At 34.6% G+C, this 16930-nt stretch overlaps 2 protein-coding genes across 2 annotated transcripts; one reads left to right on the top strand and one right to left on the bottom strand.

Annotated features, from left to right (window-relative positions):
* The first annotated feature begins 2262 nt into the window (after positions 1-2262).
* Positions 2263-7284, top strand: LOC120067729 (probable plastid-lipid-associated protein 14, chloroplastic). Its single transcript, XM_039019291.1, has 14 exons — positions 2263-2421; positions 2651-2977; positions 3128-3171; positions 3252-3330; positions 3419-3535; positions 3933-4115; positions 4193-4279; positions 4768-4874; positions 4971-5058; positions 5256-5336; positions 5416-5492; positions 6058-6193; positions 6324-6386; positions 6562-7284. Exons 2-14 carry the CDS (start codon positions 2669-2671, stop codon positions 7183-7185), a joined length of 1995 nt encoding a protein of 664 aa, XP_038875219.1. The 5' UTR covers positions 2263-2421; positions 2651-2668; the 3' UTR covers positions 7186-7284.
* A 224-nt stretch (positions 7285-7508) lies between these two features.
* On the bottom strand, positions 7509-16416 carry LOC120067737 (splicing factor SF3a60 homolog). The gene is made up of 13 exons (XM_039019303.1): positions 16099-16416; positions 15419-15532; positions 13138-13239; positions 11683-11825; positions 11478-11574; positions 11069-11233; positions 10894-10965; positions 10149-10307; positions 9954-10031; positions 9375-9503; positions 8616-8762; positions 8049-8226; positions 7509-7945 (listed from the first exon to the last, which is right to left on the bottom strand). The coding sequence occupies exons 1-12, from the start codon at positions 16270-16272 to the stop codon at positions 8080-8082; spliced, it is 1527 nt and encodes a 508-aa protein (XP_038875231.1). The 5' UTR covers positions 16273-16416; the 3' UTR covers positions 7509-7945; positions 8049-8079.
* Between the last annotated feature and the right edge of the window lie 514 nt (positions 16417-16930).

The following is a 16930-nucleotide window of genomic DNA, read 5'->3' as shown; positions in this document are numbered from 1 at the left end:
ATAGCTAGACACTTATTCAAAATTCATTTAAAGTACAAATTAGTTTATCAATATTGTATCAATGCTCATAAAAAACTAATTTCAAGTATTTCATCAGTGTATCAATAGTATATCAGCATTTCTTCTATATAACATTTTAAATATAATATTGATGTATTAGTATTATATCAACATTAACTCAAATCATTTTAACTATAAAATGTTGGTATACTACTAGTATACAGTATTTGAAAGTGTAACATTGGTGCATCAATAGTTTATCAATATTCATTCAAAATGGTTACTAACATATAGAGTTGAACCATTATAAACCGATTATAATGTATTAGAAAAATAATATTCTATAGTAGATGAATGAGGATTGAAATTAAGTTTGCAAATAATATTAAATGAACAAGCACTTCTTGACTGATAAATTGGTTTATGAATGATAAATTTGGTATATCCATTACATAACTTACACACTTTAGGTTTGGTATATTAGTCCATTGATATGTCAAATATAAAGTATACCAAATAACTGATATACCAGATATAAAGTAAATCAGATATATTAGTGATATACATGTTAATACACCAATAAAGTAAATTTGGAAAAATTATTGCTATATTTTTAATTTTAATAAAAAAAAGAAATTTGCTATCATTCAAGTGCCCCTATGTTCTTTTGGTTATTTAGCATCTCTTTTTAGCTGAAGGTCAAAAACCTTTCCCTTGTCAATAGGTTGAGACATTTACATTTCATTGAAAGGTTAGTATAGTTTAAATCCTTTGATATTATATAATTATATAAAAGATTAAGACTACTATCACTATCCATGTTTAAAAATATCAAAGTTTCAATTTTTCGATAATGTTGACAAAAATATCGATAAAATGATGATGTCAAAGAAAAATTATAAAAAAATTCAAAAAAAAATAATCCACAAAAAATATTATATTTTTTTAAACATATTAAAATGTTTATTATTTATATTATATTTACATAAGTCACATATTGTTGTTTATTTCTTGTGTTTCATGTATTTTTTTACGATATAATGGAAGAGTCGATTCACTGCTCATGTGGATGTTGAATTTATAAATAATGTGAAAATATTAATAAAAATATTGATATATCAATGAAAATTCAAAACCATTCATCTCAAACAAAAATATTCTTAAAATGTTTTGATAATCAAATTGTACAAATCAATTTATGAAAATAAAATTACAGTTATAATATATCTCTTCCAAATTATATACATGCCAATTTTCATATTATTTTAACAAAAATACTCTTCAACAATATTCTTTTGAACAACTTTCAAAAGTATGGAAATTTTCAATGTCATACATAATTGAATTTCTTAAATAAAGAAAAAGTGTATAACTGAAACCTACCCAAACTAACTCAAAAAGAGGTATTTTTTATAATTTAGTTTAAAATACTATTTTTAATGTTTGATTTTAGTTTCTACTTTGAAATGTCTATTTTTAATTTCTATATTTTCAATAAATCTTGAATTTAATAAGTTAATTTTTCTTTTATGAAAATTAGTTCAATAATAATAATAATTTTCATGCAAAATAATAATAATATGTGAACAAATTTTCAAAAATTTATAGTAAAAATATTAATAATTAAGATCCCGTTTCGTAATCATTTCCTTTTTTGTTTTGGATTTTGAAAATTAAGTCTATTCCTTCCACATTTGTTACAATGATTTGTATATTTGTCGAGTATAATAGTTAAATTCTTAGCCAAATTTTAAAAACAAAAACTACATTTTGAAAACTATTTTTTTTAGTTCTCAAAATTTTTTGTTTGGTTTTTAAATCATTGTGAAAAGTAGATAACAAAGGAAGAAATTTAGAGGTGAAAATAGTGTCCGTAGACTTAATTTTCAAAAACAAAAATAGAAAACAAAATTATTACCAAATGGGGTTAAAATAAAAGATTTTTGGTTTATGAAAAAACTAAATTTAAGATATAAGTACATAATTAAAATTCAATATTTAAAAATATAGGTTCTAAATTAGAATAAACTTAAAAGTACAAAAATCACAATGTTGTTTTAACCTCTAATTTAATTAATAAGAAAAAAAGAGAGAAACCTATATATTAAAATAAAATGTTATGAAATATGTGGATAAAGATGAAAAAAACTGCCAGAAGAGAGACGATAAAATAGAGATTTAATTCGAAAATAATGGTGACGTGTAAACATCAGAGCGGGCGTGATAAGACAGTATTCAAAATCAGCCGTTAAAAAGAGAAGGCCAGAGAAAGTCATATACTTCAGATATTTGGGAGCGAGGAAAGCTTATGGAGCAACGTTTTCAACTCTTTCTTCCACGCAACTTTCACGTTCTTCATTTTCTATATAATTTTTCAATGTTTCCTTCCTAAATCCTCAAACCCATCTCCCCGATTTCCGGGTAAGTCCACCAATTTTTTTATTCTCTGCTTATGAATGCTTCTTCTTGTAATTTGGAGTTGTTTTAATGTTCTGTGTCAATTTTGTTCCCGTTGATGGCTATATTTGACCGTAATTGTACTTCGTCTCCCCACTGTTTAGTTGATGGAGGGAATTTTCTTCATGCCATTTTCAGAACTTTGATAATCACTCTAAAGTTTGGGACTTACTCAATTGGGTTTTTTTTTCAGTGGCTGAACCTGTGATCCATGGGACTGTATCATGGAATGGCTTCGAACCCAAGTTTTGAAAGGGCAATGGGTGTTTGTTATAAGGATAATCCGTCGACTACACTGATTGGGCCTCTTCCAGTGCGTTTTGTGAGGAGAACTCCCAGTTCGCGATGTTCAAGACTACTGTGTTCATCTGTGCGAAAAGATTTATCTGTTTCAGAATCGAAGGACAATGCTCCAGGCCCTCTATCAGTTTCCATGGAGGAAGAATTGGACCATGTCATCAGATTCAAGATGTCGGATTTCAAGATTCTTGATTGTGTCAGCACTGGCCTTGGAGGTCGGGTATGATAAATTTGTTCCTTTTTAAAAAATCATTTTACGATTTTCTAATTTTGATTTTTTTTTTTTTTTTTTTTTTTTGGTTTTCTTTTAGTTGATGTCACTGTTTGCTTTCTCTTACAAGTTGTTGACATGTTAGCAACAATGTGGTAGGGGGATGAAATAGTTTTTGAAGCACTTGTGAATAATCGCCTTAGGTTAGTTTCTTCTGTTTTAGAATTTGATGTTCTTCAAGTAGTTCAAGTTTTAACTAGTGTTTTTATTTTCTTTAATGTAGCCCTTTATACAACACAAAGGTCGTGCTTCGAAGGCTTAAAACTGCTCAGGCTCAGCGTAGAGGGAAAAGAGCTATAGAAGTTTGTATTTAATGCATATTGTTTAAAAAGAAATTACTAACAATTAATGGTATATTGTACTTGACTCTGTTACTAATGATGTGGATAGGTACTAAAGAAACTGGCTCGTCGCAGACTGATGTATCATTCCTATTCAATGCAAGTTCATGGCTACATATCTTCACTTATGAGTAATGGCCACTCCTCATTTACTCTGGTCCATGGGGTAGGTGTCCTAAGTTGTTAGATTATATGGATTTTTGTGCCTCCGAGTACTTTTTCTTTTGATCAAATTTTGTTTACCTCAAATTGGTTGTTGCATTCAACTTTTATGCCATTGTAAAGTTTCCCATGAAACCATCACTTTAGCAACCCTATCAACCCAATTTTCACTGAAGTTCACTTTTCTGAACGGCTAGTGCCATGTCATGAAGATTTTTTTTGTAGCAGCTAGAACTAAAGGTAGGATTTGGTGCACTGGTTCTTCTGGGAAGAGTTTGGAACAACCAACTTGTGCTCTATGACTTCTTACAGTTATTTTTATTTTTAAATCCCAATGGCTCTGTTCATGTGAAATTTTTTTAAAAGTAATGTTAATACAGACTTTCTGCTTTCAATTGTAGCATCACAGTAGTTTTTCTTTGAGGCATTGGCTTCAGCAATCAGATTGGCTTCCAACATTGGAAGCTACTCTTGCATTGGATGAAGAGTCTGTTAGAAAGGTTGGTGATACTACCACTGGAGGACCTGCAGTTTCACGCCACTCACGACTCATTCGAGTATTGATGAGGGATCTCTTGATTGGAGTAGGTAAAATGTAGAAAGTTGGATATCCTTGAAACTGAGTGGCTAGTTCATGATGCCTTCCTTCTGTTTACCTCAGGTTAATTACTTGCACAGCCATGGGCTTGCGCATACTGAGCTGAGATTGGAAAATGTTCACATAAGCCCAGTTGATAGACATGTCAAAGTAAGTACAGTTGGTCCGGTATGATACCAAGAAGAATTGGCTGATGCTCTTCCATTTATATCATTTCTATTTATGACCATGATAGTAATCTCGTATTTATAAATAAGACATGCATGGGCTGAAGCCTGATAAGGCCTATTGTCTATACTAACTGGGAATATTTGAGATAATATTTTATTACTTTTTACTGAGCTAGTTAATTGATGAATCAAATTGAATGCACTCTGAAATATGGGGGAGTATTTTTATCTTATTGGAACCCAATTTCCTTTTTGATTGAAGTTGTGATTAGATGTTCTAAATAAATGTGCTTTATGGTTTGGTTACTCTCGGAATGTGAAGCAGTAAAATTTATGCATGTGCTTTAGATTATTGAATTTAGAAATGGTAACAAACATTATATTAATTTACTAGCTTAATATTCAAGAAATGGACCAGCAGATTACTGTCCTTCATATCTTATATCCATCCGGCACTTGTCTTACCAGGTTGGAATTTTGGGAAATGCTGCCTACTTTCATGAAAATGCTGAAAGTGATAACACTTCTGAAAATAACTTGGATCGGCGGCACAGGATGATTGCATTTGACATGAGGTATTGTTGTTGGAGAAAGGAATTACTGTTTAGTATCTTTTTTCCTGTTAAAACTTCTGGGTAGTCCTCTTGATACCTTTCCACTTGCGGTTGTAGATGTGTGGGGTTCATGATGGCAAAGATGGTTTTACAGGAACTCATGGATCCATTGATATTCATGAAGTTTAAATCCTTTTTCTCAAAGGTATAACACGACATCTGAATAATTGCATTACTTTTTTGCCCAGAACCGCTTTTACTGCAATCTGTATTGGCAAGATCTGTCACTGGAATGTTTAATTCAGCATCTGTTTCGATTTTTTTAACATTGGGTGGACACATGTTTAACATACAACAATATTTTATTTCAAATATGTAACCATGTTTACTTGATGTGGAAAGGGCCACGATCCTTCATGCTTGCGCGAATATCTATTACAAGTCCTTGAGCATAGACTATCAGCTGGAAATGTCGGATTACAAGTAAATATCAATATTATTATCTTCCTGCAATCACTTTTCAACAATGTATGCGCAGATCTTTGGTTCATTTATCTTGCAGATACTTGATAGAAATTGGGGCGCAGGATGGAACCTTCTGTCCTTATTACTTGCAAACAAACCTTCTAAAAGAATAAGGTAAAGTATATATATTTTCATTGGAGACTAGCCTCTTAGAAGGGAGTTAGAATGTAAAAATATATTTAGAATTTTGTTAATGGGGTATGTCACCCCATATCTATTTGTTGGAATTTTTAATGCACTAAGATTTATTTTTTATTTTTATGCTTTGGTCTTTCTTTACTTGGGTAGCTAAGCAGCCACTAATTCTAGAAAACGGCTAATGTCATCTGGACTATTGGCATTAAGGCAATTTTGTGGGGACAATGGAATAAACGACAAAAAGTTCAAGTGTCTATATTGGGAGGAAAGTTGAGCTAGCAGATACATCCTCTTGATGTTCACTTTCAAGTATTATTTTGCGACTATTTTTTGGGAGAAGAGTTGAGCATACATTTTCTTTGTAGATGGGATTTGGGAAGTTATAGATTTGGAAATGGTGAAAGCTTTGGTGCAACTATTGTTAGATACCGGCATTGGGTCATCATTTGGAACTCTTTTTCTGTGTAACTGTTAACTATTTCAATGAGAAATTCGTTCTTTTTTTCAAAATAAAGAAATAAGTAACTGAACCATCCTGCAGCTGTTTAGAGGCTCTCAGGCATCCATTCCTTTGTGGACCAAGATGGCGGGTAGCTCCATCAATGGAAATTATTAGATGGGGTCTTGGTTCAACTGCAGTCCGAATTACGGAGGAATATATTTACAGTCGTCCTCAGGTATGTGCATAATAGATCTCTTCATCATCTTCCTCCTTTATCCCTCTCTCTCTCTCACTCTCACTGAACATTTTAAATTTTAGAAGGTTTACTAACTAGTTTTTCTTTTCCCTTATTTTCTATGATTAAGCGAAGAAAGCTATCGCACTTCATTGAATTGATGGAGATGCTGACTCCTCATTCAAAACCAAAGGTGATGAATATTTACACACATCACATTACCTGAAAAACATCGACTTACGAGGATGTCTTTCAATTCCGATGTTCTATACGTTTATGCTGTAAAACGACACATGTTAAGTCTATGTTCAAGAAGTAATAATCAGTTGTGGCATCTAACTGCTTATGTTGGACTTTCACCTATACAGCATTGGCAGGAGTTAATCCCAGGAAAGTGGCGTTTTTTATACTCAACAGGGAGGCACATCGGGCTCACCCTTCGTCAACCTCCTGCTAGAGTTCTTATCGGAGACGTGTGCTTGACAGTTACTAGAGAGTCCAAGTTAAACAATCTCATCTCATTGACCTCAGACATTGGCTTCACTGTCATGAGAGGTCATAACTGGCCCCAGAATAAAATTGGCGTCAATGGTAAACTGGTAGGTTACTCTTCCTCCAGAATACAAGCCGGAAGGAGACTGTACCTGAAGGAAGAAAACACCACAGCTCAGCATGTTCTGGCCCAGAAGTTGTCTAGTCAGAAATGGAGGAAGATAATTCCATTTGAGGAGCTTCCGTCGAGCCTCCCAGCAGTAAAGCTCGTTCCAGGCGACATTGATTTGACAATGAGTCTCGATGATCCGCTGAGCAAAGACGTAGATGCTGCAAGAAATATAATTCAGGAAGTCCGGACACAAGTTCCACCGGAATTGTTTGATTTGTCGAAGTTAATCTGTGGGACATATGTGGACTCCAGGCTTCTGATTCTTCGTTCTGTAGATGGATCTGCCCTTTTATTTACCAGATCTTGTCTGGATGAAAGCCATAGATGATGGTAGCTTTGAGACCCAAATTATTAAACCAATTTCATTGTAAAAAATTCATTATCAAATGTGCCAATGGTAAATCCATGCTTCTAGGCTTTTTGAGTCCCTTTGGCGTAAACCACGGAGAAAGTAAAACGATGATTTTTTTCCTCCAAATGAAAACATCAACTATAAACTTCCATAAAACCTTTTTTAAAAACCTTCAAAATATTAGAGCATAATTTAATAGTCTAAACTCAACTTCGAATCTAAATTTTTCTTTAGATCATCAATGTTTTGGTTCACGCTTGTTAGATAAATGTCAGAAACCATGTCCAAATAAAAAACAATTCAATGAAATCGAGTGAACAGTTCTCTCATTGTTAGATGTGTGTTAAAAGAAGTATCTCACATTTATATTTAGATATGACGGCTCATTATATAATTTGTCGAAAAGGTATGACCCGACTACCCATAAAATTCTTTCTTGAAGTGTCAATTAAAATCAAACATCCTCGAATTTGAAGTGTCATAAAGCCATAGGTCAGAACAGCACGAATTAGCAACTGCGTTGAGGATGTTGACAGCAGAACAATGGCGAACTTCTTATATTTCAAATAGCACAACCATGATATCAGTTCATTTCTACCTCGGAATAGAACACGATTTCTCAAAATTTTAGCTTGTAAAAAACCATTACATTTGCTTGAGCTTTTCTTGATCTCCTATTCATTCAACTTGATTAAATGCTTCCTCCAAAACTTCAAAGACTAACCATAATTGGAACCTGAGAGATTTAGAAAAACTCATTTACTATCACAGAAAGAAAGGAGGATAAAATCTTATCATTCTTCCATATCTCAGTAGACAGAAATTCAGATGGAACTTACTAGAGAAAGACGTCCATGATCAATGGGATTCTTATATCAATCCCTGGCGTTGCAGATCTGTATATGTCTTCTTATTGTAAATGTTACCCTCCTTATCTTCATATTCTTCTTCCAGATCTGGTCGCCACTTGTTAACTCCTTGTCGTTCTTGTATTCTTTTCCACAAGTCTTTTGCCTCCTGAAAGATCAAAGGAGTGAATAACGGGCCCATTATATTCTCACTAAAGAATTTAATTAAATTTCCAATCATGCAGGCATGAAGTATTAGGCGGACCATGGACTAGAACCTTTTGACATATGTTGATAAATAAAATGAAAGGGTAAAATCTATTTATTGAAAACGTAGTCGAAATGTCGGATCATCTTGATGCACCCTTTCTAGTTTCTAATCTTTACACTTAAGTTCTTTCCTTAGCGACATCTTGGAGCACATATTTGTAAGCAGCCTCCTTGGCTGTGTTTCCTCTTCAGTACAATTTAATCTATCAATGAAAAGCATAGTTTCTTATACAAAAACAATAAATACGCTCATGGAATGGGGAGATCAAAGTAGTAGCAAAGACTTACTTCAATTGATGTGATTTCATTAAAGTTCTTTGTATTTGGAATACCAAGGCAACGCATTCCATGCTGATGACGCCACTCCTTGAAATGTCGCTCAAATGCTCTACGACCCCAGTAGCTATAGTTCCCACATATCTCACATTTAAATTCCTGTTCCACAAAATTATCACATTCTCAAGCAAATCTTTCCATGAGAACTTCAATAAGTTGAAAACAAAACCAACAACATGCTGCGGTTTATGAAAACAAATGTGCAACCATGGCTTCCGAAATGTAATTGCTTGAGATTAGCCATTAGGCAAGAGGAATTTCATGGAAGTCAAATGTATATTATGTTTCACTGTCGCACAAACTTTAGCATATAGGCTTGAAAAGACAAACAAAATATCAGCAAATATGGTCAATTCCACATAAGAATCTAGTTCTGTTAATGTTGTGAAAAGAAAAGCATGCTTTTTGAAAACGAATTCATTTTTGGAGAAGTGAAAAATGACAAACAGCCAATATGCTTCTTTTTTCTTTTCCCTCTTTTTGATATTTATGAGTGTCCAAGCCAGCTTGTGCATACCTTAATTAATCTCACAAGACAATCTATCTTACTACAACTACAACATTTTGGTGCTAAGAAAACTTGTAGAATATTAAATCTTAGATAGCTTTTATTAAACCCATGGTCCTTTTTGACCACTAGAACAACCCGTGATATATGATATATTTTCTTTCCCATGCTACAGGACTTTGGTTGCCGAGGGAATGATTTACCTGACCAAGGCCATGGAGCTTGTAGAGCCAGTAAGGTATGGGTTTCCCATCCCAACCCATTGGGAGCTTGAGTGGATTATAGATTTGTTGCTCTTCATCATCACTTTCAGACTCAGCTTGTGTCTCCTCCTGCCAGAATTGCCATATCAAAAGGCTATAAATATTAAAAAAATTATAGCAACTGATACACGGTTTCTAAAAATCTCAATTTCCTTGCCAGCTGGGCATCAACACACTTGCATAGAGGCAAAAGATCTTGAACCCGCATAGTAAACCATCGTCTCAAATGCACGCAGGTCATTCACAAGAAGAAAGTTTGGTGAACTGGTATTTAAGGTTAAATCAGTCTACCGTAAGCCATGTTTGGATGCACGTGTGAACTTTTAAATAAGTTTCTGATATAAACATTAGATCACAACATCAAATTCACAACTTTCTAAACACTTTTCCAACCATTAGGCAGGGAATGCTTTTGTGGATAAGGTAAACACGGTAACCATATCGTCCATGTCAGAAATAATGTATACCAAAAGTTATATTAATTAGTAGAAGCATTTTTTTTGTAATACTGTCCCTCACCTCCTCACGTTCTGCTTCAATTTCCTCATATGTTAAGGCCTGCTTCTTAACAATGTTGTCCTTGGTTCGGGCAATTGTCTGAAAATGGCCACAAACAAAATAAATTAAGAAGTCCCAAAATTATTCTTTTTCAGAATATAAATTATGAAGGTTCAGGCAATCAAAGGGACATTTTGATCGTTCTCGAAAGCTAACCTCATCCAGAAGATCGCACAATTTTTCAATTTTTGCCTCCATCAGGGCAACTTGTTTCAAATTTTCATTGTTTTGTGAAGCCGCAGCTGCCCCATTCTGAATAGGTTGCCGAGACAGTTTCGCGAAATGTTTTTTGTCCAACAATTGAAGAGGTGTATGCTGCAAAGGATAGGGGTGTCAAATGAACTGTAAAATTAATCAAATAAAATTCCTCGAAAAAATTTGGTGGTGCAAGATTATGCGACATCATAGAAGTCAGAAAGCGTGTCTTCTACCTACACTGGTTGAGGATAATGAGGTAAACAGTCTCATCATACATAACATGACTAGCATAAAGTGGGATGGGTTTAGTTCTGGAACCAAACACTAGATCAGCAGAAATATATGAGAAAATCCAAGCATATAGACGACCACACTATAAGAAGAGGGGGAAGAAACAAAGTTTTATTGAAAAATATGTACAAAGCAAAAGTAGGACAAGCAATTGTACTGAGCACAATAAGGGACATAAAAAGTCAATTACTCAATAGAAACATGTACACACAAGGGGGGAGAGAGAGAAAGAGAGAGAGAGTTATATACGCGTAGAGAGATACATGAGGGCGTGCATTCACACGAGAAAATATATCTGTAAAGGAGGAAGTGATCTGCACATAAACTGTATCAGGCTACAGCATGCTCGAATTATTGTAGGTTCACTAACACCTGACATCCTATATTGGACAAAAAGGAAGTAAATTACTACCTTAGTGAGGAAAAGCCTCTCTGCACGCTGCTGAACTGTACCACCAGTCTTCAGTCCCAATGCCGCCAACCCCTGCCACAAGGTGATTTAACAGTCAAGTAAGAACAAAGAAAAAGAAAGAGGCAATGCCATAATTAGAACTTATGCTAATATGGCATAAAAAATCGCTTCTTACCTCCTTTAACCTTTCAGGACCTAGTTCTACCAGCTCTTCCACTGTGCTATAATAGTCAAGATCAATAAGACTATGCTGGGCGGAATCGTGGCCATTTTCTTGACCAGTGTTCTCCCATCCTTCAATTGTACCAATAGTCCATCGCTCATCAAATTCAGACTCAACCTATCAAAACACCCTCACATAATCAAAATCACGAATAGAATGATGCAAGCCTAAAGTCCTATACAAACATGCATACAGTAGCTAATTTGCAAACAGCATGCCTTCAAATGATTAAAATTGCCACGTGCAAAAAAACCATAACGAAACCAGCCTACTATAAAGATCTAGTTTCAAGAAGTGAGGAAGCATAAAACATGATTGAAATTTGAATGTTAACATAAGGAGAGAAGAATCACAAAGTAACCTTAGAGAATATCCGATCAAGATCTTGCAAGGGCTCTGTACGCTGGAAAAAATAAATGAGATAAGCAAGAAGATTCTCCAAGTATTCCCTGTATTGTCTGTATATAAAGTAAATATTAGAAGAATTCAAAATACGACACCATTTATTAAATTTAAAATAAATCAACAGTATGATAATATTTAAGGAAGAAAATTGATCTGTTTACCTTGAAATCTTTAATTTCCGAGAGATTTTCTGGGGTTGTGAAAAAACATCCAGGTATGAAGAGTACTCAATGGCCTCTCCAAATTTCGAATTAATATATTGGTTGTACAGTTCATGCAAGTCAAGATACCGTCCAAATGCTTCCTAAAACATAAACAAGTCGATAACTTTTTTTTGGATAAAAAACAGAGGAAAATAAACAAGTCAATAACCGAAATGGGAAGTATGTATACACACAGAGTGACAAACATCATACATATAGAGAGTTGGAATTTCCAATTTCATTCCATGCATGTAACGAGAAATGTTGAAAATCCTACTATGATCCCTGAAAGTTCACATTTATATTGTTTTGGTCCTCAAACTTTGTAACTGCTCATTTTACTTCTTGTTCTCAAATTTTTGTGTTAATATTTAATGCAAATCATACAGCACCTACTTTTCAAATTTGATACCGAACTTATATGTGTACTTTAGAAGAGAATTCCACATAATGCATATAAAATTTCTAGTAAATGAACTATGAAAATTTAGCGCAAAAGGAACAAAGAAGATTTTTACTTGAAGTTCAAGGAAGGGCCTGAGAAAAACATTTAAAAGTAAAAGAATAAAAATACAATAAGCATCAAAATTTAGGAACCAAACCAAGATTTAAACCAACAATCTTCTACCTAACCCACCAAAAGGGAGCTCTCTCAAAATTTCCCCCACTGGTCAACACAAGCCCACGTACAAGCATTGCTCAATCAAGACTGGAATTTATTCTTACAGAAAATATAAAAGGGGGTTTAAGGCTAGGCTAAGCAATAAATTCTGAATTTTTTTAATACCAAAAAGCATTTTCCTAATCAAGAAACCCAAGCTTTCATGAATTATCTCGGACACTATTAAAAATCTTAAAGAAAGCTTACAGTGGCTTGTTATTACTGGCATAATATCTACTATTGGATTCAAAAAAGCATAGGCCTCGGGCAATTTGAAAGAATACAAGAGAGCCAAGAAAAAAGGCCAAACAAAAACACAGACCAACAAAAGTCTGGCACACACAAATGGCAGCCCAAAAAGACGAGCCTAGCCAGAAACTACCTTACAAGAAAGGGCAAGAATAAGGCCTAATGACATCCAAAAAAACAACTCTTAGTTATTATGACCAAATAAATTCTTGAGGGTTAGTTCCTTTATCCAGATGTGGCAAATTTGTATAATGCATTAATATAAAAACTGGTGCTGCCTAACACTAGCAATAGAAAATACCCAATTTGATAAGAATTCTGTGTCTCATACTCAAAATCCAATCACAACAGCGTAAAAATATGAACATACAAGCATGAGAATTGATTTCACGATCAGATGTGGAGCATGAGAAGTTTCCATATATGGATAAGCAATGAGGCAATGAAAAGCTACAGGGTTCACCACAAAAAAACTACAGTCAAGATATAAGAACTAGGGAGACCTCTCCACTGAACTCAATTTGTGGTTCCTCTTTCAGTAGGCCATCATCCTCGTTAACATCAACAACACGTGCAGCTGGATGCCTTCTATGGTATTCACGAATCTGCACACATAATAATTGAACTTGTTACAATGCAACAGATAACTTTGAAATAATAATAATTCAGATTACTTGTGAACAAAAAATTGTATTTTTCTTATTTACTCGAGGACTGTATTTAGGAAGTTTCTAATAAACATGTCTCTGCAATTGAAGCAAGAATAGGAACATCAATGAACTTTCCAGTTGGTCGTACCAACAAGACCTAGCTTCACTCATTCACACTTCACAGCGAAGTGGTGATCCAAGATGTTAGTGATGGTATGATCACATCAAGATCAACAAACATTTAAGCCTGGTTTGTTTTTCATTTTAACAAGAAACAATTTTGTAGTATGAGGTAGGAAAGGCAAGCCTGAAGCTAATTAGCTTGTTAATAAACGACCTTAATTGAACAAGATCTGTTCTATAGTTTGTACAATTGTGTCCTTGAGTTCTAAGGAGACAAGAACCAATTAGCTTGTTAATGAATAGTTAAAAGAGAGTAAAAAAAAAAAATTAAAAAGAAACAAACAAAGAAATAGGGTCTTGTGACTCTTGTCTTCAAGATAAACACAGAAAAAGCTTTCAACAAAGTTAATAGAAACTTCCTACAGCCGATTATGAAAGTAAAAGGCTTTGGTAAGGAGTCGGCATAGAATTTTACTTGCATCTCAAAAACAAAATTCTCTATCATTAGCCATGCAACCAAAGAAGAAAATCTTGGTTTCTAAATGTACAGGACGAGATTCTCCTTCTGTCTTTTGTTATTAACTACTGATTGCCTTAGTAGGCTAGGCTCCAAGCCCTGGGTCCAAACTCTGACCTACCCAAAACCAAGCTCCTCAACATAAATTGCCCAAAATTAGCCTTAGATCAATCGTAAACTATATTAACAGTATTGTAGAAGTGGCCCTCTTCCCACCTTGACTTACTTATCTGTGACAACCCTCAAAGCCTCCTTTTGAAACTTCATACATGCAAGCTTTTTTTTAATAAACAATTTCTTTCATCGAGAGAAAAATGAAAGAATACATGGCATACAAAAAGCCAAGCCCGCAAAAAAACCCTAAAGAAAGGGTTTCCAACTAAGTAAAATATTACCTAAGGAATAATTACAAAAAGTCTTCAAAATCGAAGCCCAAAGAGAAACATGAAACCTCAACAAGGATTAAACCTCACTAAGGTCCCTACCCACACCTCTAAACACTCTCTTGTTCCTCTCCCCCCAAAAAATTCTACAAAAGGGCGCACACACTCCCCCACAAACCACAAAAGACGCCTTTCTCTTTGAAAAGCGGATGGAGGAGGAACTCCCAAACATTGAACAAACATCCCTATGGCGAGCTAGCACAACATCAAACTCCTGAAAGAAGCAATTCCATACAAACCTCACAGAAAGGGAAAACAACATCCCACTCCAAGAAAGGTTGGCAGTAGACTTGCTCTCATTCGAGCCATTCTTTTGAACCTCCCACTTACCACATTTCTCTCCCCAAAATGCCAAAGTTGGTATTAAACCTCATAGAAGAGATTGACAGAAACTTCTTCTACATGACACATCAAGAAGTTGGCCTCCCAACGGCCTGAAAGCAAGCCAAAAATCTAAATGCCATGTAATAGTAATTTCTCAATGCCATCTTCTCTTCACTAGCCCTTATGCTTAATAATTTGAAGAAATTCCCTTATGCCAATAACTTGTAGAAAATTATCTTCAGTAACTTCAATTGAGCGACTCCACTCCAAACGGCCTCAAAGGCATCCCTGCTCTCATTTTGGATGGGCACCCATTTAAGAAGGAAGTCAAACTTTTGTGGCCCACTTTTGTTAGAATATTTTTGTTCTATATGGCTTGAAAAAAATAGTAGGGTGGTTTTCATAGGCAAAGAAATTTGTTTAGATATAACTACTTGGTGTAAAAATTACAGCCTATTTTGTAATTATTCTAATAAACCTCCACTTTTTGCTCTAGTAGAAATAGTTTTTTGTAACTTCCCTAGTGATGACCAACTTTTTCCCTTACGTTTCATTTTATGTATGAAATTTGTCACTTATTAAGATGAATAAATAACAGAATGCTGTAATTGAACTCCACCTCTTTTTTTCATATTCGCTTCTACATTCACTCATCAACTCTCAAGTGGAAGACGTACATTAATTCTAAAATGGATAGACAACAGTGTAATGAGATATTGCTAATGACCTCTTTCAGTCTATCATAAAATGCACTAAAAACGTTGGTTCCTGAAGTTGTTTGCCCGCCAAGTGCCGCAATCTCATCTTTTCTGGCGTTATCCTTATCTTCATAAATCTCAACCTGCACAAAAAATCAATAATGGCGAGGAAAGGGTAGAGAAGAGTTCAGTCCAGATCAAAGAAAAGCATACCATGGAGCAACAATAAATAAGGGGACCGGCGAAATTCAAATGAAATAACCCGTCTAGCTAATCAGAAAATTTATTAACATAAGGAATTTTGTAAAAGTCATTTTTCCCAACTCAAAGAAAATCGCCCAATCTTCCATCACCAAGCTTCCTAATTGAAGCAAATTTTAATTTGTACTGTTACCACTCCACCACACTTTATATCCAAACTTCACTAGTAGTGAAGAGATAGTTAATTATTTAAAAGCTAAATGAAAATTTATAAATACTTTCACAATCACAGTAACGTTTACTACTTGAAGAAATTCTCTCTCTTTCTAAATGCCGCGAAACCAAATTCAACAACTTGGTTGCCAATAGAAAATCTGTAAATTCAAATGCACACGCCCTATATACTGGGAAAACACAAAGTTCCACCAAATGAGGGCTAAAACCTAGAACTTCCACGCTCCAATAGGTCCAAAGAGAGAAATTACGGAGTATAGAATGAGGAAAGTACGAGTTTATCGGTGGTGGACATGATGGTATCGATCATATTGCGGACTCGGTGGCTCTGTAGCAAACGGTCCTTGGCGGAAGTAGGTTCATTTTGGAGCTCCTTCACAATAAGCCGCTCGAGTCGCTCCACCTCCTCGTGTGAGGCACGGGTCACCTCTAGCAGCGTAGACGACATGGTTAACTCACCAGCCTCACTCCCTCGGTATCAGCTTCAGCTTCAGCTTCGCACAGAGCTTGTTGTATAGAAGCTGCCTCTGAAGAAAGGCCCTCCAGATTTCGTTTTTCAATTTGGGGCTCGCTCTTCCTTTTGACATCTCAATTAACATTTCGCACGAAAATAATAAACCTTATTTTAAATAATAATAATAAATGATAACCTTCCTTATTAGTTATGACTTTTAATTTCCTAAAAACAGTGTTTTGTTTTTTTACTTAAAACACTCGTGTTGAAGTCGGTGTTAAATAATTAGATTTGAATTATGGCTAGTTTTTTTAATATAACACTTGCCAGAGATAGAGAATCGAAAATTTGATCTCTAAACAAGAAGCTCATATCAATTATTATTGTCACTTTATTTCATTTCTTTAGTTTCAAAAATTAATTTTGAACATGGTAGTTCCAATTTACTAACCTTCAATTCAACGAACTAGAATGACATTAATTAAAAGTATCAATAGTCCATTTAGAAAAGTTAGACAACCACAATAGAGTTGGCAAAAATCTTCGTGGGTCCCCGCCCTGAATCCCCAGTTTGATCGGGGATGAGGGTCAAATCGAGGATCCTAATTGACAGGGGTATCCCTGACCCCGCTCCCGATTAAATTTCTTTATT

Source organism: Benincasa hispida, chromosome 1 (assembly GCF_009727055.1).
Source record: "Benincasa hispida cultivar B227 chromosome 1, ASM972705v1, whole genome shotgun sequence".
Lineage (NCBI taxonomy): Eukaryota > Viridiplantae > Streptophyta > Magnoliopsida > Cucurbitales > Cucurbitaceae > Benincasa > Benincasa hispida.
The sequence above is the reverse complement of the archived record's forward strand: the minus strand, read 5'-3'. Positions and strand labels throughout refer to the sequence as shown.

Excerpts from the sequence above, each read along its gene's own strand:
- LOC120067737 (XM_039019303.1), bottom strand. The coding sequence starts at position 16,272 with ATGTCGTCTACGCTGCTAGAGGTGACCCGTGCCTCACACGAGGAGGTG. Across the intron at positions 10,032-10,148 it reads TGTGCGATCTTCTGGATGAG|ACAATTGCCCGAACCAAGGA; the intron begins GTTAGCTTTCGA and ends GGCCATTTTCAG. Across the intron at positions 8,227-8,615 it reads ATGAAATCACATCAATTGAA|GAGGCAAAAGACTTGTGGAA; the intron begins GTAAGTCTTTGC and ends TTGATCTTTCAG.
- LOC120067729 (XM_039019291.1), top strand. The coding sequence starts at position 2,669 with ATGGGACTGTATCATGGAATGGCTTCGAACCCAAGTTTTGAAAGGGCA. Across the intron at positions 2,978-3,127 it reads GCACTGGCCTTGGAGGTCGG|GGGGATGAAATAGTTTTTGA; the intron begins GTATGATAAATT and ends ACAATGTGGTAG. Across the intron at positions 4,116-4,192 it reads TGAGGGATCTCTTGATTGGA|GTTAATTACTTGCACAGCCA; the intron begins GTAGGTAAAATG and ends TGTTTACCTCAG.